This window comes from Glandiceps talaboti, chromosome 16 (genome assembly GCF_964340395.1).
Source record: "Glandiceps talaboti chromosome 16, keGlaTala1.1, whole genome shotgun sequence".
NCBI classification, from domain to species: Eukaryota; Metazoa; Hemichordata; class Enteropneusta; family Spengelidae; genus Glandiceps; species Glandiceps talaboti.
In genome coordinates, this window is record NC_135564.1 from 6196370 (window position 1) to 6223675 (window position 27306).

At 34.5% G+C, this 27306-nt stretch overlaps 1 protein-coding gene across 1 annotated transcript in view; it reads right to left on the reverse strand.

Moving 5' to 3' along the window:
- Positions 1-376: 376 nt before the first annotated feature.
- LOC144447725 (leishmanolysin-like peptidase) overlaps positions 377-27306 on the reverse strand; it is a 33368-nt gene continuing 6438 nt past the window's right edge. The window contains exons 3-16 of the mRNA XM_078137804.1: positions 25041-25123; positions 24378-24492; positions 23388-23569; positions 22325-22430; positions 15036-15130; positions 10248-10365; positions 7292-7399; positions 6929-7116; positions 6158-6290; positions 5516-5605; positions 4805-4874; positions 4364-4494; positions 1631-1850; positions 377-593 (exon numbers count right to left, since the gene is read on the reverse strand). Of these exons, the coding sequence (XP_077993930.1) occupies positions 502-593; positions 1631-1850; positions 4364-4494; positions 4805-4874; positions 5516-5605; positions 6158-6290; positions 6929-7116; positions 7292-7399; positions 10248-10365; positions 15036-15130; positions 22325-22430; positions 23388-23569; positions 24378-24492; positions 25041-25123 (1731 nt within the window). The 3' untranslated portion in view covers positions 377-501. The remainder of the gene's footprint in view (positions 594-1630; positions 1851-4363; positions 4495-4804; positions 4875-5515; positions 5606-6157; positions 6291-6928; positions 7117-7291; positions 7400-10247; positions 10366-15035; positions 15131-22324; positions 22431-23387; positions 23570-24377; positions 24493-25040; positions 25124-27306) is intronic.

Genomic DNA, 27306 nt, shown 5'->3' on the forward strand with positions numbered 1-27306 from the left:
TATGCCGTGTCACACCGCCCTCAACAGCCTGCTTGAAGAAATGGCTTGGCTGTGTGAGGGCGCTGTCATCGTGTACCTAACAGACTACATGTACATATCTAATATGATAATAAATATATCTACAGAAGTCTCAAATGTCAAGTTGCTACATCAGAAGACTTAACTTTTGCTGATTGCTATTAAAGGTGAAGATTGGTTATACTGCCCTCTGGTGGCAATATACTGATATCAAAATACCAAATTTGCACTATTTGTGTTTTAAATTGATAAAAGTTATGTTGTTTATTCCTGGACAGGAACCACTGGAAGGCAATTCCTGGATTAGTTTATAGCTTGGAAGAGAACGAAAGAAATACCATGGAATAGTGGGTGCTAGTTACTTGCAAACTGGTCGGAGAAACCATCTGCTACATCAGGAAGCAAATAAAGATCCTTTGAAAACGTGCACATCTGGTTCATTCCTGAGTCTTTCTGTACCTTCACAATGGTATATTTAGACATCTATACCATAGCAGTGAAAAGTAGGAACAGCAAGGTAAGCCAAAGCGATGTAAATGGTAGCAACTGTTTTGATCCACTGACACATGGTATTGCTGTAAGGAAGCAAGTATGAACAAATAAATATTACATACATTTTGTCCTGTATTTCAGTACACCATATCAAATATTTAACTACAGATTGCCTTTATAAAGTAAATTACATGTACTCCCTGAATTAATTTTCAACTATGACCACTTTTATTAGTTAACACCTGGTGAAAACATTGTAATTTGCAAATTTCTTAACAAAATGCAAATTAGATGGAGATGAGATGAAAGTTGATAGACATGTAAGGGTAACACTCACATGCACAAGATGAGTTAGAAGGACTGGATGGTGTAGCTGAATCAGGACTCACTATACAACATAACATACAACAACAAATGTTTACGTGAAATGGAACACATTAAGTGTGAAATGTTACATACAACACAACAACACAGACATAGATTTAATGTAAGTGGCAATATGCTGACAATGTGACTGGTGTAAAGACAAATAATATTCAGTTCACTTCATTTACGATAACTTTCATATTTTATCCAGAATGGGCAATTCCCTTTGACAGACAAGAAAACTAGACAACATCACAGCAACAGCAATATGTACGAGGGAGGGTAGTGAGTGGATGGATAGGAAGAGAAGGGAGTCAGTAATGTTTTTGTTGATTAGATTAAAACAATATACTAATCTGGCAATCAAGGCTTCGGCTTCGGTTTACTAAGATTGACACAAACTAAAAACTATTGTTATCCGATGCAGTATTTTACACAAGAATGTGGTAGCCATTTCTTTGTTGTACAAATCTTATTACCCTCTAATCAAGATAGTGCAAATATTGGAAGTGACAAAACAGTACACTGCGAGTATATGGAACTAGCTTTCAGACAGCCACCCTACTGAGACTATAATTACACTAATATGCATTCAATACCTTATCACTGTTGTATCAACATGTTACATATTGTTAATTCATGTCTACGTAAACTGAAACCTTGACTAACAGAGTAATAAGATCTCATACTACATAAATCAGACATGCTGTTTTGTATTGTATTCTATAGGAAAACAAACAATGATTTGTCCTACCATTTGGACTAGTGGTCCTGTTATCTGCTACTGGATCACGTTCTTGTGGACATATGATGTGACTACTACAGACATCTTGACAGGCTGGGCAGGCTAGTACACCTTCATGTAACCAATCATCGACAGTCTTAGCCACATCAATCGTCTGTCCTTCACGATAACAGATATACTGTTCACCACTCACATAGACTATCAAACCATGGGTACTGCTACAAGAGTACTGTCAAAAGACAATAACATGTATGGTAATAGATATGAGTGAGACAGAAAAACATCCAGTCTGGTAAATTGTGTGAACCCCAGCAGCTTCTTTTAATAATCTAGTAAAGTGACATTTGGATTCAGAATACACATTCCTGTAATCTGGTCAAATTATTCCATGTATGGTTCAACAAACCAAACATTATTTAAATGATAATAAATGTGAACTAGAAATGTTGCTACGAGTCTAATTTATAAAATATGCATGCCTGTCTACAACGATTTATATATGGCTGGACAAGTGGCATCATCTTCAAACATTTTGCTGGTTTATCTAGTATCTGTATCAACTTTACTACCATTCAATGGAATTGATACCTGTAATAGTATTTCACTTCACATTAAAAGGTCAAAGGTCAAAACAGAACACCACACCACAACTGACTATTCTCACATGTGCCTCTGACAACGCAGTTGACCAAGAAATGAAATAGTCATATAAATATCTCCATGACACATCTAGGTGGGAGAATTCTACTGCATGTATTACATGTAATATATTGGTTTCCATGACTACAGTTGGAGCCTGTGACTTTATTAGTTGATATTTTTCTAATTTCTTTCTCTGTTATTAAAAACATCTAAATTTTCAGAAATTAAGTTAAAAGGAACGTTATCAAATTGATGATTATTTTAAATGACAAAAATTTTAATTGTGAAGGAAAGATTACTTCAAAATTATTTTTCCTTTATATATTGAAAATAACCATACCATGTATGATATCTTTATAAATGATACATGGACTTTACGCCTAACAAAAAAATTGGGTGCTTCCGATTATGCTCAATTTTAGAATAGGTGGGCTTGGTAGATTTTTTTCATATGTGAGTGTCTAGTTCAGGTAGTTATGTTCTGTGTGTTATTGGTTTCTTCTCATCAGATGTACAGTCATTACAGATTGGTTGAACAGTTTTATATTGTCTTTTTAAATTGATGTCAATTTCCACATCCACTATTTCTCTCGAGACTTTACAATTTTCATGATTTTATTATTTTTTTCTTGAATACCTAAAAATAAGTTTGGATGGGGGTCGGGTAACCGGAACCAAACAATTAATTTTTTAGGTCTCGATTGACTTTTTACATCACCCATCAGTCATCAATTCTTTTGTTCTATTATGCGAGAATCAAACCATCATTACAATAACCAATTTGCCTTTAGCTCTACATACACAGTTATCAATCACAATAACTAGACAATCTCTCATTACGTTTGTGGAGGAGATAAACTCGTTTCCAATCAGTACAGTCTACATTTTAACCCTGCAGCATCTACTATCAAATCAGTCTCAATATGGAACTATTTATTGTCTAATATTAGGTACGAGGTAGGCGTCTACTATACTCAAAGCAATTGGGTCCACCCCTACTGAGGAGTGTGGCCTGCAAAGACGTTAAGTGTATACTCTCCCACACTGTATATCTTGGCATGTATGTATGTATGTACAAGTATCTAGTTACATGTATTAGCCTGCTTACTGTCTGGCATCAGAGAAGACATAGGAGTCTACTATACTCAAAGCAATTGGGTCCACCTACTGAGGTGTCTGGCCAGAAAAGTACATTCTCTAATATTAATTCTATATTATGCATACCCCATATCATGTATACAAGTCTACTGTTCACATGAATATGGAACTGTTTACTATCTGATGTTAGACTCGATATACTATAGGTACAAGGTCTTCTTTACTTGAATACACTCAGTATACTAGTACTTGGCAAATGCATACATTAAACTGGGAGACTGTGTCAGAGACAGTAGGTAATTAACTCATACTGAGAATATCAATCTGATTAAAATCCGATGTATTTTACACTTTGCAATTTCTTTTTGGCTGTTACTTTTACTGTTGTTTGTTCTTTGGTGAGCACTCATCACATACATCTGACACAACACTATAGGCATTTCTGTACTAAATCTAAGCACCGAGTGAATTCCCTCAATGAATGAGAATGCGTAATGCACCAAAAACATACTGGATAGTGCTTCAGAGTGCTCTGTTCGAAACGAGCACAGAGTGCAGACAATGATGTTATTGTTTGGTAGTTCTCTTTCTTTAAATTTTGAACGTAAGACGGATTCTGATCGGCTACTCGTAAGTATGAGATTTGGTACAGGAACGCCTATGGTGTTGTGTCAGATGTATGTAACAAGCACTCACAAAAGAACAAACAACATACAGTAAACGTAATAGCCAAAAAAAATCGCAAAGTGTACACTACATCGGATTTTAATCAGATTGTGAGCATATCTACATCTCATTATACTACTAGGACTCTAGATCTGTTCATCAAAGACTTTACTTTATATGCCATGGAGGAAACTGTTCATGCTGTTACTATCCACTGACTAGCTGTGGTATGTGTTCATTGAAAACACATGATTAGTTGACTTTTTAATGTAGGAACACTTTAAAACTTCCATCAAAGTTTCTATAGAACCACAGTGAAAATCAATCCATCTTTACCTGGTAACAGCCACTTCCCCACTGGCGTTGCGTAGCAACCAAATTACATTGTTGTTTTGTGAATGGAGTGACTTGTTCTATACAGATTGAGCTGTCACTGTAGTGTTCCAATGAATAACTGTGTATGGGTTCTGCAATTAATAGTGATAGTAGTCTAGTTTATTATACATGTAGTCATTCTCTATGATCTCTAACGTATAGACAAATTTTACAGAAAATCTAGCTAAATCTCCTGCTGGGGAAGGGATGAACAGTGCATGTCAGTAGTAATCCATCACACACTGACAGGTGGTTGTAATTGGTTACTTTGTTCAGTTTAGCCACTTATTGTCATTGCATTATTGAGTGTCAGTGGTGTTTATAATTGGCTACTTCATTCAGTTTAGCCGCTGATTGTCATCGTTGCATTATTGAGTGTCAGTGGTGTTGTCAATAACTTACCTGGTGCATTGGCAGGATTATTACAATGAGATGTTCTTGTAGCCACTGATTCAGATTCCCACTCTAACTCCTGCAAACAAAACCAAAATTGTTATGTTATTATTGATTAAGGTATCCTATGTGGACTTAACAAATTATACAATACTTAAACAAAATTGGAAAAAAAAGACCCACATCCAGCCCTCTGGCTTATAGGACACAAAGAATATCAAATTAAATACATAAATAAATAAAAAAATAAATATCACATACGCTTTAACTGTAAATAAAGGTTTTCCTATGTAAAAAGTTTGCGGTGTCAATGGGAAATTTTAACATTAAATGTTGTAGTTTATCATATATGTTCATGTTCATGTCCTTTCCTTTCCCCGGCTTCTATACAACATTTGCATGTTCTCAGTCCTCTACTTGAATAAATTCCGTCATGAAATGTGCTGCCCATGAACAAGTGTTGTTGCCGCCACCATGACTGTAAATAATGTTGACAGTCCAGACACTTACTTATTCTTGTCAGAGAGGGGGCTATTTTGCAAAATATTAGGCGGTGGGCAAAAATAGAAATATTTTTTATTTTGATGTCGGAGCTGAAAATTTGGGTTGGTTGGGTATAATGAAAAACAGGGGAGGGAAATAGGGTCACTCAAAGGAGAAAAGTCTGCCATTTCAACAATACCAACATACTTCAAAAACAGACAAGAAATTATAACTTACCTGATGGTAAGGACAGAAGTCAGCCATTTCAACACTTCCACCATACTTCCCCAATTCACTTAGACTGGCTCCATCTAAGTGATCAAAGTACTGATAAAGAAACATTTCATCAGCATCAAATTTTTACTTTGAAGACAAAATGTAACAACACTTGGAAACATGAAGTTATTATTTGTAACGCTATGCTTCAAGTGACAGTAATGAAAAATAGCATTTTCATGTATGCATGCAAATTTATAATTTATTAAAACAGCTGAACATTTATGTTCAAATAAACCACATGACGCATGAGTACCTATGTGGCATACTCAGTGTATTTGCACAAGTGCTTGCAGTGTTCCCTGTGGCTATACTTACAAAAGTATATATGTATAGCAGAAAACACTGCAAGTACAAATGCACTTACCCTAAATACCTACTCTTGCACTCACACGTCTTAGAGTTTATAGTATTATTATTATTATTATTATTATTAACACTGTTAAAGAATGATATGTTTATCAAAAACTGCACATTTCATGGAACTGTAACATCGCATTGAGATGATTTCGTGTACATGGAATGCCTGTGCATTCATTTACACATAGGTATGTAATAATTTTTCCTGTTATCATTAATACATATTACACAGTGCAACTTTACCTGGTATTGTTGTGGTAGTTCACTGCTATATTTATGTATATTACACAGTGCAACTGATGACCTGTCCGTATTACACTGTAATCTGTATTCCACTGTACCAAGGATATCACAGTACGGGTCTACTTCTTCATTTCTACAAACAAACAAACAAACTTGATTTGTTCATGGCTGAATTCCAAAGTTCTATTATAAGGGTAATACCATGTTGCCCCTGACAACTGATCAATATGACCTGGTTTAAATGTGAATGCAGGTGTATATGTGAAAATAAGAGATGGGGATGCAGTTGTATAATGAATATCATCAAGTCAAGGACTTTTTCCACTACAGAGGAGAATCTTCCCTACTCTTCAATTATCAACTTTCACTTGAAATGAATAATAAAACATACAACCAACCCTATTTTGGGAACCTGGTAGGGACTGTTTGCATGTATGCAGACATGGCCTGGGAACCTGGAAGGGACTGTTTGCATGTATGCAGACATGGCCTGGGAACCTGGAAGGGACTGTTTGCATATATGCAGATGCGGCATGGGAACCTGGAAGGGACTGTTTGCATGTATGCAGACATGGCCTGGGAACCTGGAAGAGACTGTCTGCAGCTTGTATTGGCATAAGAGTAGACAGTAAACCATCCAAACAATGGTTATCTAAATTTTCATCTCAATTGATAATGTGTCCTAAAGTTTGCACACATTGTGTTCATCACTCACATTGCATCAAATTCTACACTGACACTGATATACATTCTCATCTTTAGAGTTCTTACCTGTCCTTCTGATAATCTATCCAATGTTTACAGCTTCCTTGGGCAAATTCACAACCTAGACCTTGTCCCCATAGCAACGGTTCAGCATAGTCGTAATTGACTGTGTACCAGCCTGTGTCTTCCATCAATGCCAATGACAGACGTGAAAATATCCTGGTCTGTGAGTGTATTCCAGTCATGGCTTCATTCTAATGAACACAAACATGTCAGATGCAAACTTTATGTCTTTTAGTCAACAGAAATGAAATCACATCAGTAAAAAAATATCTGGAAATCTCATTTTCTGTTGGAATTCATTTTGCTTGTGTTCATTTCCCAAAATCACATTTACAAAAACATAAGTTTCAAAATGGCTGTTCTTACTTCTAATAATCTTTTCTCAAAGTGTGACAGCTCACTTCCAATTCCACCTTGGTTTTCAATTTCCAGACCCTCTAGTTCATCACAACCAAAATGGTTTCTTGCTTCCTCCTGTCAGAAAAAAAACAACATACTATACCATTACCATCAAGTGCATACTATGTAACTTTTGAAATGTGCCTCAGAAATACGCTGTCTAAACTTTGCTGTTACAGTAACTTTGTTCCTGAAAACACTGACCCATTCAAAGTCAAACTCAAGAAAAAAAACGGGTCACCAAACAAATCTTTGAAATAGAAATCAAACCATATCAAAATTAAACCTGGTCAATTTTAGAATCCAATATGGCTACCGAATACTGTGTTATCTCCATGGCAACATAAAAAATTGAGAAGTCCTTGAAAACAAGATGGTGGACCCCCAAAATATCTTTTATTATTTCAAAGGTTCAAAAACAAGATTTCATACAGTGAAGTTTGCAGAGAGTTTGAGAATTTTTTCAGTGAATTCATCCTGTGGGGCTTTCTACCTTAAGGTAAGTCTACACATGCGTTCAATGTGATAAGTTTCACAGACCTCCATGTTTACAGTATTCAATGAGAGACTCTGATAACTCGCATTATTCAGCGTGTGCTGCAAATCTTACCAAGTTGATAATTATGGTTTGAAAATTGACCGTTAGAACACCTCCACCTCCCCCCCCCCCCCCCCCCCCCCCCCCCCGAACAGTTAACCAAATACCTCAACAACTGATTAGTCACAGTGTGGGTGATTACATAATTTTGAAAGTCAAATAATCTGATGTATGTAATCCTCTCCCCTGGAACTAAGTATAATTAAAGGTGATATACATGTAATTACCGAAAGTTTTACCATTGATGCAACTATGTGTCCACTTTTCATACTAACTGCACTGTCTCCCACTACTAGAATATCCACTCATTATTTTACTGTTCTAAAGAAATCAAACGGTCTAAGCAGACAAATCAATACTAAACCTGTTTTTGTGGATGACTGATTCAACCTCAATTACAGAAACCAATCTTTTCTGATAGATTTTACAGTTACAGACACACAACGGAGTAAACCCCAAGGAAGATGCAATATTAGAAAGTGTTACACAGCACCAAAAATTGGATCCCAAACTAATTTGCATGCCTCGTTACACTGTAACAAGGTCAATAGAGGTTGAACACAATGTAACAAAACTTGATCAATTAGATTACAACTGGGGTTCTACAATTCCTTTATATTACTTGCACGGTTGGTGTATTCTCTCAGCATACTAAATGGTTATTACGGCACACACACACTGACATTTCATTGTATCATTTATGACTTCATATACCAAATACACATGTATGACTACTAATATATTCTCAATATCATCCTCTACAGTGCTTGTATGACAAATCAATATAATATGGGTCATCGGATTTGATATGACCAAACACCTTAGCGTGAACGTCTCCAGAGTCTATGATATGACCAACCAAGAGTATGTGCAGTAAAACATACATGTTCATTTGATAAGGGTGATGATATTAATTTCTCATCACCTGACCCTGTAGTTCTTGAACCTGACTCCCCCCCCCAAAAAAAAAAATGAAAAAGAGAGCCCTCTATGGTCATACCAGAAAATCTTAATAATCGCAACATTACAGCTAATGCTAAGATGACAACACCACAACCACACAAGGATGTAGTTACTTTTAGGAGTTCCTGGTCAAATGTGAAAAGTAAGCAGTAGTATCTACAACTGAGACCCATGAATCTGCCCCCCTACAAAAATACCCAGCTTGACATTTATGCCGCATATCTAAAAAAAAAGTCACTAGTAGTATTGTACTTACTGAAGCATATGTAGCTAATACTTGCAATTGACTAAACTCCAACTTGGTACTAAGATATAACATATCAATGATCCGATGACGTAATTTTTTATATGTACTAGTATCAAAAAATGTGTAAGAAAACATACTAGGCAATTAATTGTTCTAAGAAAACCAGAAGGTAATTGTAATGTCATAGAATGTATGCATTGACATCAATACTATAACTGTTTAACTGAGGCAAGTATTTTCACTCAAGGAAAAGGTTTATGAATTCAGTTTGTGCCTCTTTAACATGTACAGGAAGACAATCTTCGTAATTGATGTCAGATACAAAATGTAGACAGAGTGAATAGAAACATACAGGATAGTGATTTTATGCATCATTTGATGGGATATGATGTCATCATGTAGTAGAAATAAAGTCAGGAAGTAAACCACTTATCTCACATTTACATGTACGTCAAATGTCACATTCATAACACGATTCTTTTGTTCTGTGAAAAGATTCTGGTTTCTATCATCACACCTGCATGTTACTCATCAGTTTCTTTCAATTCGAACTGTGAGATTGTCGATGAACTGAATACGTCAATGAATTGAACACTGATTGTTCAGTGTACACTTTTCTCAAACCAGCATGACTACAGGTTTCTTGTCATTCTGTTATTATCCACAGGCTGAATATTCATTTTATTATGGTGTCACAAGATTTTGTTACATTATTTGTGGAAAATTTCACAGTAGGAAAGATTAGGTTTTGATTTTGTAACCTGAAAGGGGTGTTTTTTATAAAAAGTTGAACAGTGGAGCCCATCCAAACCTTCTTATGGTTGGAGGTCTGCACAGAGTTTCCCCAATGTGCTATGTGGTACGTTGACACACAGTTTGGAGGTAAGCAGAGCGTACCAATACACATGGTGTGTGGCACAATAACACTTACAGTTTGGAGGTCTGCACAGAGTTTACCAATACAATGACCCATGGTATGTGGCACGATAACACTTTGGGGTTGGAGTTTGCACAGAGACTCCTTGTACAATTACCCATGGAGTGTCCCCCCCCCCCCCCCCCAAAAAAAAAAAAAAAAAAAAAAAAAAAAAAAAAAAAAAAGAGACTGAACTTACCACAACTCTCTCAGTAACCAACATCTGTACATCATGATCCAAGACACCATTCCTTACTTTCCAATTCCTTCTTTTCACTGTCCTGACCACTCTGTCACTCCATTGATACATGTCAATTCTGTCAAGATAAAAAAACAAAACATAACATTTCATTTCATAATCAAATTTACCAAAAAATTAACAATATCAGATTCCATAAACACTATTCAATTGCATAGGATACTTAATACAGATGTGTAAAGGTAAGTATTCACCTAGGCCTGATACCTTCCTTACTCTGTAGCCTATATGTACATATATTTATAAGTTTAAATTTCAGCAGATCATTGTAGATAACTGTACAATTAACCAATGGCATTACATGTACTGAACAATTATCCATAGACTGGGTAAATACTCTCAGATAGCCAAGTCTCAAACTATACTGTCAAGCCAGTATGTCCAGTCAGATAGCCAAGTCTCTGGGCTATACTATCAATCCAGTATGTCAAGTCAGATAGCCAAGTCTCAGGGCTATAGATGTACATACACACTGGTTCAAAGCTAGGTAACTATTCTCACTACGACACATTCAGGGTAGTTTGAGAAGCATTTCTAGGAGACATTAAGTAACTTCCTACATCAGGATGTAGTAATTGACTAACATAACAATTTCCTTCCTGACTCCACCATGATATAGGAATTAATGTAATCTTGTCTGTGAACACAAGGTTTATGGTAAATCTAATTTGCACTGTATTGCTGACCACAAAAATATGGACTGGTGTGGGATGTCACAGACCGAGGTTGTACAGTGTTAGGACCCGACCTTGGAAGGACTTGTATGCAAAACTCCTATCCCGTCCACAAAGGTTTTAACATATACCCCATGAAACATTAATATACATTTGAAAATATTATTTTGCTTATGTCTTCAGAAAATAATGGTTCAACAAAGTGTTATTACAGTGGCGCCACTTTACATAAGTTAAACAAAGTATGTATGTATGTGATACTGCAAATTAATACATGAATGTGAGGGTGCTGTCACACACTGAATTACAATAGAGGCAATATGGATGCAACACTGGTTAGCTTACTTCAGTTCAATCTGATTAAAATCCGATGTAGTGTACAAGTCGCAATTTCTTTTTGGCTGTTACATTTACTGTTGTTTGTGAACGCTTGTTACATACATCTGACACAATACCATAGGTTTTCCCAAGCCATACGGGAGTGCTGAGTGAATTCACTCAATCAATGAAAATGTGTAATGCACTGAAACACATGGGTACAGTACTTCAGCATGCTCTGTTTGAAAAGAGCATGTGCACAGAGGGCAGACAACAGTGCTATTGTTATTGTTTGGTCGTTCTCATTCTTTCAATTTCGAAAATTTAGTGTTATATTGTAAGACGGATTCTGGTTGGCTACTCGTAAGTACAAGATTGGGTTCAGGAAAACCTATGGTATTGAGTCAGATGTATGTAACAAACACTCACAAAAGAACAAACGACAGTAAACGTAACAGCCAAAAAGAAATCACCACATGTACACTACATCGGATTTACTCCAGTTACAACTAGTACAGCTTAACCATGGTGACAGATTCAGAACTAAGCTTTTGCTCAAGACTTAAACTTGCCACTACAAGTTTAAATCTTGAGTGAAAGCTCAGTTCTGCTACGTCCAGATAATATTGACCACTAATTAACAGATTCAATGTCTTTTTAAAAGTAATTAACCAATTTTTACGAATAGATCTTTGATTATTTGATGATGAAAAAATGTCCACGTTGCAGCTAGTGCAGGTTTCAAGAAAACAGTTTGATTCACTAACACAATACACTGTTCAGCAATTTAACTACTTAACTTGAGCTAATGACTTGACCACAGACAAATCAAACATGACGAAGGCATCAAATGACTGAAATATCCTTTATCGCAATCCCAAGTAGTAATAACTTGTTATGTTTTTCTGTTAAAAAAATATCCAATATCTATGTTTGGTATCTGAATGTAAAGATACACTTGAAATAAAGTCCTTGAAAGACAGACAAGCCTTATTTTAGCGGTATGACTCAGGACTTACTGTAGCAGTATGTCTTAGGACTTATTTTAGTGGTATGTCTCGGGACTTATTTTAGCGGTATGTCTGTGGATATCACATACACTTCACCACAAATAAAGATACACTTAAAATAAAGTCCTTGAACGACAAGACTTATTTTAGTAGTATGTGTCTCGGGATATCACAAACTTCACCACGAATACTAGGCAATATTTTTGTTAAGGAAGGTAAGTACATAAAATCTACTGGAGTTTCCCAGTAATTTTACCGGGTTCCCAAACAAAATTATGATAGATTGCATAGGAAACTATTCAACTTTATACTCCATTCCCCTTTTTGTTACCAAGGTTCCCCGACAAAAACACAGACTACAGTGAATGCAATAACATATATTAACTACAATATCAATAAATGTTTTAGTACACAAATATTGAATTTGGAGACATATATTGTGGCGGCAGAGTTTATCACTTTTCTATGATCTACTGCTAAAAGGAATTAAAGATCAAAAGTGCATCAGATTCACTTTTATTGCAATTTTTAGTAATTTTGACTAATAAAGCCAGTCTGGGATAATTTTTTATGGCCTGAAATGTCTCCCAAGGGGTGAGGTCATCACATTTGACCATAAATCTCTCAGTAATGATTTTAGATGTATTGTGACTCCTATTTAGATATCAGGTCACCATAAAGAAATCGCCTGTACAAAGAAAGGGGCTTAGACAGATAAGACAGCGATAGGTTGGTTGTCATGGAGACCAGCCAATGATGTCAGTGGTAGGTAAGAACTTTCAGCAGAGAGAAAAGATGAGATAGAAGGATTATCTTCAAGTAGGTTGTATGAGACAATCTCTAATCTTTCACACATCTTAAGAGTTATGGTTCGTCAACAATCTGGCAAATATTGTCTTCAATATGAATTATTCATGATATCTATTTCTGTATGGCTACTGGATCTAACATTATAATATATTATTTCTGAAATCAATATATGTATTCACAGATTGACCGACTCAGAAAAAGGAAAGAGAGAATATGAAATTATGTGATAACCATGGTCAAAGTTTGATCACCTCAGAGCCTCATCTTAAAGTGGCCATGTGGATAAGAATTTGCTATTTATCTTTAATTTTTAATTTATTAAAACAATTTTATCAAGGCTTCCTACTTGAAAAATCAATGTGAAACAACATTGACTATAAAGTCTGTGTTTGTAACTCAATACATTGCAAAAAGCTAAGAAATGTCTAAAATGTCTGTTGTTGTATGTACAATAACACACATTCATTAATCTGTTGCAATTTATTGAGTTACAAACAAGGACTTGGCATATGTTGTTTTACTTTGATTTTTCAAGTAGGAAGCCACAATAAAATTGTTTTATAAATTAAAAATCCAAAATAAATACCCAATCTTGATCCCTATGGCGACTTTGAGTACATACACAACTGTATGAATTGATTTGCAATCCCCCCTGAAGGCATCCCTTTACAGTGAGATTGGAGTGAGGTATCTTACATATAACACATCCAATATGTACCACTGTGTACAGTGATTTGAGTAATATGCTACTTCTGGAGTAGTGATTATAACATTGCATTTTGAGGTGATGCATTAATCCGACCAAGTTAACTTACCGGTACACATTCATGTCACATTTGCACTGTTAATTTAGAAATGTTCACAGACTTAAAAGAAACCAAGGCCAATATCTCAATACTTTTGACAAATTCGTTAATCAAAGACACCACAAAATTTAAAAAAGATGTCTGACATTATATGGAGGTATTTAAGCAATACCTCCATATAACGATTAGTGTAGCAATAATTTTTTGTTGTATCACAACCATGGGTTCTAATTATTGTTTTGCCTGTTCAGGTCAAAAGGCTTTATGAAACTGTCCATTTGTTGGCTTTATCGAGTGATCAGTTGTTTTGGGGTAATCCTGTTCTAAAACAAAAACTCTATGGCTGAGGTATGGTATCACCATTCATACTTATCATGTAGTCATGATGGTGGAATGGTTGGAGAGGCTGCACAAGCAAACAAGAATATTTTTGTGTGTGGCTTTGAAATATATATCAATGATTTGTACAGTGATAAACAATTTAAAAAATAGCTTATTCCAGAACTAGACCTCATCCCACTGAACAAATAAATGTCCACTCGTGACAAACAAGAATATTTTTGTGTGTGGCTTCAAAAAATATATATCAATGATTTGTACAGTGATAAACAATTTAAAAAATAGCTTATTCCTCTTAGATATCCCGATGATTTGTATCAAGTGATAAACAAGAATATTTGTGTGTGTGGCTTAGAAATATATCCTGATGATTTGTACCAAGTGATAAACAAGAATATTTGTGTGTGTGGCTTAGAAATATATCCTGATGATTTGTACCAAGAGACAAACAAGAATATTTGTGTGTGTGGCTTAGAAATATATCCCAATGATTTGTATCAAGTGATAAACAAGAATATTTTTGTGTGTGGCTTAGAAATATATCCTGATGATTTGTACCAAGTGATAAACAAGAATATTTGTGTGTGGCTTAGAAATATATCCCGATGATTTGTACCAAGTGATAAACAAGAATATTTGTGTGTGTGGCTTAGAAATATATCCCAATGATTTGTACCAAGTACCAACACCACTTGGCATGTACTTATTACCTCCATATTGATGCAAGCGTATTTGTTAATCTTAATCTAAAATGTAGTGTCACAAACTTACGTGTCATTTCTGACAGGTTTTCCATTAGCAAGTCTTTCTGTCAGTGGATTGCCATCCTTGTCTCTGTAAAACGCGTATAAGCTTGCTGAAAATCCCTGAAAAGAAACAGATTGGATTGTAAGTAAGAAATCCTATAGAACAGTATGTACAGGGATTAAAGTGGCCATATGGATGAGAATGTGGTATTTATTTTTCAGGTTTTTTAATTGATAAAATAACTCTACAATATTTTTCTACTTGATGTAACATATATACCAAGTCCTTGTTTATAACTCAATAAATTATTTTTTTTAAATCACAATGTGTAAAATGTTTGTTAGTGAACATACAATAACACCTTTTTACACATTTTTTTTTATCTTGTTGCAATTTATTGATGTACAAACATGGACTTGGTAGATGCTGTTTCCCTTTCTTTTCTCAAAGTTGGAAAACATGATAAAGTTTGTTTTATAAATCCAAAATCCAAAATAAATACCCATTTGTTATCTACATGGCCAACTTTAATATATTAATTTCTGATCAACATTTCAAGAAAAATTTGTGAACTTTTCCCTTACAAGTATTTTGCACTGATCAAATTGATTGGGATAAGTAGAGATACGGTTGTTATATGTGGTGAAATGCATGCACTGTGACAGTTCATTTTTGTAATAAATGCTTGCAACATCTCAGAAATTGGCGGATCCACAAAGCCACTTTTTGAAATCACGCTGTTGTAAAGTTTCATTTATCAAACATAGTAACAGTTGTTGGGTAACACTGCTGTGAGTGCATTTTTAACACTAAAACTACGATGATATTTACAGTAGAGATGGGTACAGTATCTCCTATGAATCATATGCCTTAGAGGCACAAACAAACAAAAATTGTCAGAATAAAGACTTTCAACTTTCATTGATACCACAGATACATGTAATATGACATGTTCTTTGGAAAAATAGTTCATACCATGCTCAAGCCAAGTTGTATGCAAATGAACAGAAAATAGTGAATTTCTACTCTGATTGCTCTATACCACAACCTCAGTATGTTCAAATATGCATCAATCTAAAAAAAAAAAATCGTTATTTGTCCATATTTTTCACAAATCACACTACATCATTATATGACTCCAAGAGTCTCAAAATGAATCTAAATCTACATATCCAACTAAACCTTCCCCGAGCTCTAAAAGAAATAAAGACTTCATAGGAATGTCAAGTAGTATATTTATACGAGAAACTCTCATCCTGAAATCATGGCAGGGAATCAGAGGTCACCATGGATATTTATAGAATATGGAAGCCAAAGGAAATTATTTCAAATTCTTACTTCGTGACTAATACTTATTAGCTGTCAAATAGTTGGATCACTGTCGGAATATCGTATCAGTTTTCAGTTTTCTTGAAATGAAATACCATGACATACACCTCTTTTTTTTTAATTTGCAAACTTTCATATAATGTTCCAAATATTTGAGAGCTTTTCATTTCTCATGTTACATGTATCTGTGTACTCGTATAATTCGTCTGAATCATTTAAAATCTGAAACTTTAAGTGGCACAAGCTCTGGAGTTTATACGCTTTTTACTCGACTTCATCAAATCTTAAGATCTCTGGTTAGAGATGATTTGATACCACGTTAGCATCCTGACTAATGCACCAATGGAACGAAGAAATTTTGTTTGAGTATCGCACCAAAATTTAGTGTTTTTTGTCCTTTCCTATATGGTGACTCGCAAGACAACATCCTTTTTATCACTTTGACACACAACAAAAATATTCACCCATTATTATATACCATGTGCAAGCCAACTTGTACTCATTTGAACAGCAAATACAGAATTTATACCCTGGTCAAAGTCACAACAACACATGTCTATGTCATTGGCTTTGTGGTGCTCAAAAATGAATCACAACATTTGGAATAACCATTATTTTCCATATTTTCTTCTTGAATTAACCTTGCATGGGTATATTTATATCATTTTTACTTCCATTCCGCTGGAAAATACGAGTGACAATCCAGTTTTGTCATCGTCTTCAACTCATGGTGACAAGGCCCCTTATGTCACTCATATTTCCTTTGGCTGAATGAAGAAAAATTTTGGTGAACAGTACCTCACTATACAAATGCACACTAATGGCAAGTATATATATACATTGATTCCAACATAGACATCATATGCCTATGGCTGCAATGGTGTAATCTCACAAGACTTTCTTCCTACTGACAAATATCACCTTAATCTTGGTTAAACAAACAGGCTTTAATGACTAGCTGTCAAGTGACCTGGAAAACATGATATGTTCCTGGAATATAGCTCCCCTATCGATTTACAATGAATAATTAAATATGGCTGAAATATGCTTTCCTGGGAATTACATTTTTAACCAACTAATAAATGATGCATAGCATACGCAAAAAGCTTGCAGTTAAAACTGACTACAGATCATGCCAGCCTCTAACCTGTGGAACCTTTTATCAGGATATTGTTACAGGATATTTGTATTTGATAAGGTTACAGTCTGCAAATAACAGCAATGAAAAGAATGACTTCAACGTATTACTCATTTGATCTTTCCCGTTCATTTAGCATGTCCGGATATTTTCCGTTATGGAGGGATCATATAACTCGTGTCTATCTCATGTCAATCGATTTATTCTAGACTGAATCCTGCAAAATTTTGATCAATTCTACTACAATTCAATTGCATTTTATGAATTTCTCACAAATTCATAATATCTTCTAAAATTTCATACACTGTTCACTTTCATAATCTTCCAAACAAATTTCACAAATTAGTACTTTGTCGAAATTTGTCAAAATCATTATCTTATTACCCCTTTACAAAAATTGGGCGAAAATTTGTACTTTCTTGCAAAAATTGGTTACACATATTCTAGTTAACTTGTACTCTTTACTAATTTCTTACAGAAATGTGTACTACATTGCAATACCTCTTGAGTCTAAAACTGGCCTGGGGATCATATTGTATTTCTATCATACTGTAACCTTTGTTACAAATTTGCACTGTTTTGTCAAAATTTACCACAACTTATACAATATCCCAATTCTAGCCTTAATTTTATACTGTACTATCATGTTCTTGCAAAAATTTTCCAAAATTTTTAAAATTTTTGTCAAAACTTGCCAAATTGTATTGTTTCCATACATACAACAATTTTAACCTTACAGTTTCCATATTCTTCATAACCCCCTCCTCTACCCACGACAATATATATATATGGTTTATTTGGTACTTTGGCCACTGGCCTTATGTACAAATGTATAAAGATATAACAAATGGACACTAGAAGAGTTACAGAAAATTAATAAATAAAGAACATATCAAGACAAAAAAACGAAACAAATCAATATGGTATTAATAGCTATGTCGAACATCATGGTATACTATTCATTATCAACTCAGATTTTCCCCACCCCCTCATTCCAATTAACAACTCATCCTCCGTCACCCCCCCCCCCTAACTATTCCACCTATCTTATTACACCAAACAAATTAGGTAACTCACAACTATCTAAGGAGCTCAAGAAAGATCACCTTGGGATCATGTCTTTCAGTCTAAGGCTACTATTAGCTTTTACCTTGATGTAGTTGCATACACATAATGACATTATTGTGTTGATCTCCATCTATCTTCATCATAATCTCAGTATCTCTTAGCTTTCACCTCAATCACTCTATTCATGCCTTCAGGGGATGACAAACAATACCTGTATCTAACTAGCTTTACAGTATCCACTACGAATCCAATTTGGACTTAACAACATTTCAAATCAAATTACAATTTCTGGTTAGACACAAATCAACAACAAGTACTTTTTAATTTAGGATTTAATTTGACTCAAAAGGTAAACATTCAAATAGTTACACTGTCTTGTATGTATAACACACATTTTGTCTGAAATCACAGGTTGTGATATTTCATATATTTGCTTGGTTAGGTTGTTTGCCTTATTAGGTTATTCTTCATTATTTACCATATATGGTAATGATACAATTACCAAATAAGGATATTGTTTGTTCCACATCCATATATGGAGAGTTACACAAATTCAAATTAAGATATTAGATTAGATGGGGAGTTACAATACCATATTAGGATATTGCTTGTTTCACATCCATATATGGGGAGCAATATTTTACCATTTAGGGTACGACATTTTACTATTTCCATATTTGGGCAGTCACACCACAAGGTGACATTATACTTGGATCACAGTGATTGGATATTGCTTATTTCATATCCATATATGAATATTCCTATTTTACCATATTAGGATATGACTTTTTACTTATTTCCATATTTGGGCAGTCATACCACATCATACTTGAATCAGTGATTGGCTATTGCTTACTTCATATCCATATATGCATATTTAGTATATGTTGTTTCACATTGTTTTTTCAAGTATAAAAACATAGTAGTTGTTTTTAGGAATTAAAAATCAGTGATAGTGATGGTGGTGGTAAGGAAGATGATATATAAACATAGAACATGCTATGGAGAGCATAGAAGACAATATGTAACATTACAACGACATTATGTGTTATTAATGTGTGTTTGTTAGTGTAAATGACTTAATAATCTATCATTGTATCTTTTAATAGAATCTGCAGAACAAATTGCTGTCACATCACATCACTACCATACCACTATCACGGTATATAAGAGACAAATACAGTTACAAAATATATAGTCACAACGTCAGACAAATTGAAACATTAAAAAACACAGACAAACATTGTATCGAATCTGCAGAACACATTACACATCACCACCGCTTCACTATCATGGTTTTAAAGAGACAAATACAGTTACAAAATACATAGTCACAACGTCAGACAAATTGAAACATTAAAAAGACACACACACATTGTATTGAATCTGTAGAACACATTACATCCACACTAAAGACAAATATACAATGTAGTTATAGAATACAACATCTGGATTTGATGGGGGGATTATTTTCACATAAAAATAGTACAAGCCTCAAATGTGCCTTGAGCCGTTAGGTCCGCTTGTAAATTGATAATGACATGATGGTACTTCAAGTCATATACAAGTACACGGTACAGTTGATTTATAGCAACTGAAATGATTTATACATATCCTGATATTTGTTATAGATCTATAACACTTTAGTTCAGTTACATCCTTCCTGATCCTTCCTTATGACTTGACAAACTGATGTATGACAGCATATCTGTGATATCAAATATAGCATTATGAATTCAATTTCCTGTGTGCCAGAGTTACTATCTATGGCCTACAATGTAGTTTCAAGTTAAAGCAGCCATATGGATGCCATGATAAAATTGTTTTATAAATTAAAATTCCAAAACAAATACCCAATTCTCGTCCATATGGTCACTAAGATTATGGCCATCGTATGAATCGCTACTATTGTGATGCCCTATTTTCAGAGTGAGTTATTACATAAAGATTCTGGTCACTATATGAAGTGCTTCAGAGTTACGAAAAATATATTTTCATATTAAAGTTAAATTATAGGATGAGAAAATAATAAATAATTGGAAATACAATGAAGACATCCTATCAGTGTTTTTATAAACAAGAAAATCTATTAAAAAATTCACGTTAAGGATTCAATCCAAGGTTGTCTCATTAGTGTTACCTTCCCAGTAGAGCAATACGTAATTAGAAGGGATCATTCATTTGTTTTTGACCAAATTTTTCTGTAACTTCTGCCAGACAACTGTTTTTCACACCTAACTGGACCCCATGTTAGAGTCAGACTCTTCAGCTTGAAAAAAAACAGACCCCATTTTAGACCAAAGGGCTGGATAACAAACCCCAAAGGTGGCACATATATGTATACTCAAATAGGGGAGTAGCCCCCTGGGCTCCTAGTTGTCACAGTACAAAATGCAAAATATAGGTGAATCCTGGGTTATTTGAATAGTATTACCACAACTCACAAACCACAACTCACAACTCTTCACAGACATTTAAACAGCCAATAAAATGTATAGTTTGTGACTGCCCTGAGGGTAACCAATGAACCACTTAGTCTTTTAATGAGAGAAACAGTAAAACTGCAATAATGTGGTGAGTAAGGAGTCATGTTTATGCCAGATTACATCAGTAAAGAAGCACTGAACACATATGTCTGTGAAAACAAACATTACAAACCACTTAATAATGAATTCAGAGGGGGGAAAGATTATGTTTTTGTGAAGTATTAATTGTGGAAGGTGTAATTCAGTGTTTCCACTGTTCATTCACCAAATTGCCATATGGTAAATGACATACAAAATTAACACAACTTTGTGAAGTAAAGGTATTCATTGCAAACGGTGTAATTCAGTGTTTCTGAAAAATGGCAGTCAATGTATAACATTGATGTAATCGTGTATGACCACAAAACTGAGACATCTTTCAAAACTGAAATTCTGACGAAAATATCCATACCCCAAATGATGCTATTTACGACTGTACATTAAATTACAAATTCATAACCACACTGTACAGGTATGTTCATTTCACAATAGTATATCCAGTGTGACCGAACAAAGAGGTGATATCAGGTAATAACCTCATAACATTTCTCTACAAGACTTGGATGTCATTGGCAATCATGGAATCAGTCAGTTTGATTATACCTAACTGGTAAGTATCCCAATTGGGACGGGGATGATCAGGAGTTCGTTAACAGCTATTTTACAGATCTCGTGGTTGCTATAGTGATCAATAAACACATTTCAGTAATTACAATAACCTTTCTAGTTCATTAGATGAAATAAAAATAAGACAGAAACATGTGTCCAGTGTCCCTTTAATTGATATTTTCAAGTCAAATCAAGGGCAGACAATGGGAAAATGCACTTAAAATTCTATGTACACTGAGGGATTTAGGAAGTTTCCTCATTATGACAGCTACAATATACAGGAAACAGTACAGATTTACTATACAATATTCAGATGTACAATGTTACAAGAATTCAAGTGAAATAACCAGTGAGGCACAACATAAGACAACAATCATGAACTCTCGCTAAGTTAATGTTTTGCTTTGTACATTAGAGTGCATCAACATTCAATATAAAGTACATCAACTTCTGTTAATTCCTGACCACTAAATTAGGTTATTAATTGTAATTGCCGAGTCCAAATGAAATGCAATCTTAAATCTCACTTACATATCCCATCTGATTGCTGATTTCATTGATAAATCTCTCTATACACATGGTGCATTCTATATATCCTTATAATAACCAATTACTTATGGCAATAAATAGAATTATTGACTTACCAGTGCATGTAATATTTCATGTTTCAGTGATCCTAATATATTGTTAAAATGTGCTTTCTCTGTAGATAACGAGTCTGGACAAAGATTGGCAAATCCTGCAACTGGCCTGGAAGAAAATTGAAATAAATAAATATTTTCTCTTTTTAAAAACTCATGTCAAAATAGAAATACATAACAACGAAAATCAAGACAAAGAGATTTTGGTATTTCCTAAATTGTTAGAAAATGAGGTTCAACGTGCAAAAAATTTATCAGGGACCAGTGTGCCTTCTCAAATTCTGTTCTTGTGAGTCAATATGAGGAAAAACTAAGATTTCTTGTGAGTCACCACATAGTAAGAGATAGGGGCACAGTAAATGTTGGTGGGTCACTAGAATTGTGTGCGTCAGTGATGCATCGAATTGGCTTAGAGGGCACACTGGTCACCACACAGTAAGAGATAGGGGCACACTAAATGTTGGTGGGTCACTAGAATTGTGTGCGTCAGTGGTGCATCGAATTGGCTTAGAGGGCATACTGGTCACCACACAGTAAGAGATAGGGGCACAGTAAATGTTGGTGCGTCACTAGAAATTGTGTGCATCAGTGGTGCGTCAAATTGGCTTAGAGGGCACACTGTCAGGAAAACTGCCCTACAGCAAGTGTAATTAAAATTGAAAGTTTATTTATTTTATAAAGCATCTTTTCTATTTATTAATATTCGAAAGTGGTGTACATACAATAGATTTAAAAGCATGGTAAAACAATCAAACAAATAGAGCTAAAAACAACAAACTGATTACAATAATTATACAAGGCTAAAATGACAACTTAGTAAAAGACACATGGTATTACATTAATACAGTTTATAATATTGTTTAAACGGACAAGTTTTTAGTTCATCTTTAAAATGTTCAACATCAGCGATTCGCTTTAGTTCTCCAATTACATCAGTGTCCACTGATAACATACATTAACATGTCAAGTTTGTGTCTGTCTTAATTTGTCAATATTCTGTCTGTCAATGTTCTATTATCCTATAAATATCAAATAGACATGAAATGACTGGTCGATATTAACTAACCTGTCAAGTGCAGTTTCTAGTTGGCACCAAGTAGCAAAACCTACAGTATCATCCCATCCACACTGGTCTGTCTGTCTGGCAGTTACATACAAAATGAAATCATAGCCATCGATACCAGGCCCCTCGCCAGTCCTGGCACTACAGTCTCGCTGATTATTGGAGTAACTACACACACGACACGCCTGCAATCAGAACAGTATGGTATACAGCATGAGCTATTTGATCTCCAGGGATTTCAGGAAGTATAAAGGGTTGTACCATTTTTAGTTTGTGCTGTAAGTAATGGGTGAACGGCACTTTGGCTTTCAACACTATGTCCATTGTTGGCAGCGCCACTTAAAAATATGAATCATTATCAAATCCTCTCTTTCCGTTTTTATACTAACACAAATTTAAGGTCATGATTGCTGTTTCCTTATATCAAAAGTTTCTGGGCTCCAATGTAACTTCTATGCTTGGTTGTCAGATTCACCTGCTTTGTTTTCAATCAATTTTCAATTGGTCTAACAGACTACCACCTTATAAATTTGGTAGTCAAGACGCAATGTTTAGTAGTCTATGTGCAGTATTCTCGCTAAGGCTTGTTTGCATGCTACATGCGCAAGGTCTCTGTCTGCTCCTGAAGTCAAATTTCATGTTTTGCGCAACCTTCAATCCAAGCATCAAGAATGAAACAGAAAATATATACAAATAAAGTAAAATTAAAATGATTAAATGAAATATTGTTGATATAGTTTTATTTCTCTCTATTCAGCATTCAAGAGAAGGTAAAAAGTGTTTGCTTCATATTCCAAATAAATGTATGGTTTTGTTTCCGGACCATCCCCCAGCAGCCACATGTCACCCTTTCCATTTTTTCGTTCTCCTTAAGTTGCTCAGTCTCGAAAAACTTAAAAGGAACATCGTTTATGCGCCCTGGACTACTGCTAAAATTTCAATAGCTGGGGTGAAAACAGTGTTCAATGTAAACTAAAAATAGTGTGTCCTGACCTGTAAATGTTCCTCTGGTACAGTCACATGTCCACACATGGTTTGTGCTGCACATGAATTTGTACAATATTCATGTGGATCACCTGGTAAATATTCATAAAAACTCATACAAGTCCTGAAAAAAAATTACAAAAACAGAATTATTCTGTACATGTGTTCACATATCATATCAGTGTATGTAGAGTCATGGTTATTAAAAGACATCATCATCAAGTGAACTGAAAGTACCATCTTCAATATCCTAATGAATTTTAAATAAGTCATTTATTGTAATTTCCTTCGGTACAATAACGACCTCGGTTCTTGACCTCATTTCATCCTCCTCATTTATACCATCATTACTAGGGTATCACTGTATGCTGACAAGTAATGCTGGCAACGAACTGGGCATGTGCAAGAACTTTACTTCATCAAAAGAAATTTACAATACACATATATAGATTTCTTCAGTTCTTAACAATTGTTGAAAGTTGAAATGGATGAAACGGATAAAATTTAGGTAAATACACATATCTGATTTATCAACTTCTGGGAATATTTAGATATTTTGACATCACATCATGATATTCCATGTGGTGTTATTAACTGTAGAGAAATGTGAGCACGGAAAGATAAATAACTGGATAGTTTCTGACAAAAAAAGAAGCCAATTTCAAGACTTACCGTGAAAGTCTTATTGGTGAACCTGTAGGTTTGACTTTCAATGTTTTAGAAAAATAATCTAATGCTTGAGGTATAAGTTCATTCTGTGGAAAACAAACAAACAAACAATCAGGTGAGTGATTGCGAATAAATTATGTAAATATTTTAACTGACATCGTGATATAAACATCCACTCTTACATGTACACCAATACAATTATAGCACACAAGCCAAGTTATTGTCTTTGAATAGAAAATATGGATTACATATAGGTACTGATTGTTCTACGTCACGAAAACACGTGTCTATGTCACTGGTTCTGCAGTGCTCGAAATATGAGTCAAAAAATTTTGAATCCCCATTATTTCCCCCCAATTTTTCATAAATAAACTTGAAGAGGTATAATTATATTACTCCCAAATATTTCTCTTCATTCAACCAGAAAATACTTGTGCCCTAAAGGTTTGTCACTACTCATCTAGCTACTCATAGTGACAAGGCCCCTTAGGTCACTCATATTTTCCTTGACCAAAGGAAAAATATCAAATCATGTATATTCAAAAATTACATATTTTGTATCTGGATCAAACAAGTTCCTATATAACTATTGCTACAAAACTTGTGACATATTAACAAAAATGAGATATATGAAATACACTGTACAGAAGTCATCTAATTTACAAATGTGAGCCACTGCCCTGGGTCCTGGGATACAAAATCCTAGCCACTAACTATAAGAATATACTCAAACAAAATATAGTTTCTGAGCAGAAATTTATATAATTTATGAGTCAAGTGAACTCTGACATTATGCTAATAATTAATAGGCCAAATCGACACTCGACATATACACGTACCTGGAACTTGGGATGCAGATTTTATACATACATGTACATGTAGTGATTACGACGCTTTGAAAAATTGTGTCTGTCATTATGAAAAACACTTCACCTATATATGTGTATCAGATGACAACTGAACGTTAACATACGTGTACAGCAAACTAGTATTTGTTATGAATTCATCACATTCACAACTAAATACTTAATGGTTCAATTTCACACTTCAAAGTTTCTGGTTATGGTAGAAGCGACAAATTTGGTTTGTGTTAAGTACAATATATATTGGTTCTCCATTACAATTATCAAACACATCTTTCATATATTTTTTTTTTAATTTGTATATAAATATTGATCAACAATTTTCATTAAAAAGAGTTGTAAATTTCATCTTCTTCCATTAAGGATCAACTTTAGTAATGAAGACTCAGACCCTGGAAACGTTATGTATGCCTAGTCAGGCTCGAAATTAACAGCAGTCCCATGTCCAAAGGCTACTCGGTAGCCCCCACTCAGGCTACCGCTGATTATTTGATAGTTTCACGGATGGAAGATTTACAGACATGAAAGACTTTCAATAACAAAGATATTTCCATGATTGAAGGAGCTCTGTTTTCAGTTCAGGAATATGGAACTACCGGTCAACATTTTAATGTAATCTTAATTTCTGAAATTGGTAGCCCACTGGGATCACCAAAGAAAAAACGTTAATTTCGAGCCCTGATTGGTGTGCGTGATTAATTTAGAGATAAATACATGTACATAGACATCGCTCAACTTTAGTGTCACTGCTGACATTTTGGAATGCACCAGGAGATGTTTTGTGTACAATTATCATTAATTAAGTAACTTTGTCTAATGTAGCACGAGGAGCTCAAACACTTCATATCGATCATTAAAACACATTAACAAATTAAAATCATCAATTTTATTACGTTAACTTTTCCTCTATGACACTTATTTATAATTTCAAAGTCCCAAATTTATTTGAAATTCTAATTTTAATTATTAAATTCAATTTAATCAAAATAACTATACTGGTTGTTAGATTGATTACATAAAAGTGAAAAACTTCATTTTAACATGACCCCGGTACAATTTGTAAATTACAACAACGTAACCTTTAACCTTTTAGACTTATCAATCTCAGAGTACAGACACAAGACTTAAATAATCTAATATACAACTGAAAACTTCTACTCACACTGTCAAACAATATTTGTAAGGAGAAGCGAATCAAAAAGTTTCGCTGATATCTTGTGAGCAGCACCAGGGGTGTACTCACTTTCTTCACTATAATTCAATGTGTATATGAAGTACACCCCTGATGATGCTAGTAAGACATCAGGCAAACTTTTCATCAGACTTCTAACCAATGCAAAGTTATAGTCTGAATCTTATATGATTGCAAAACCTCATGTGTTTGAAAAAAAATTTTTGCACATACA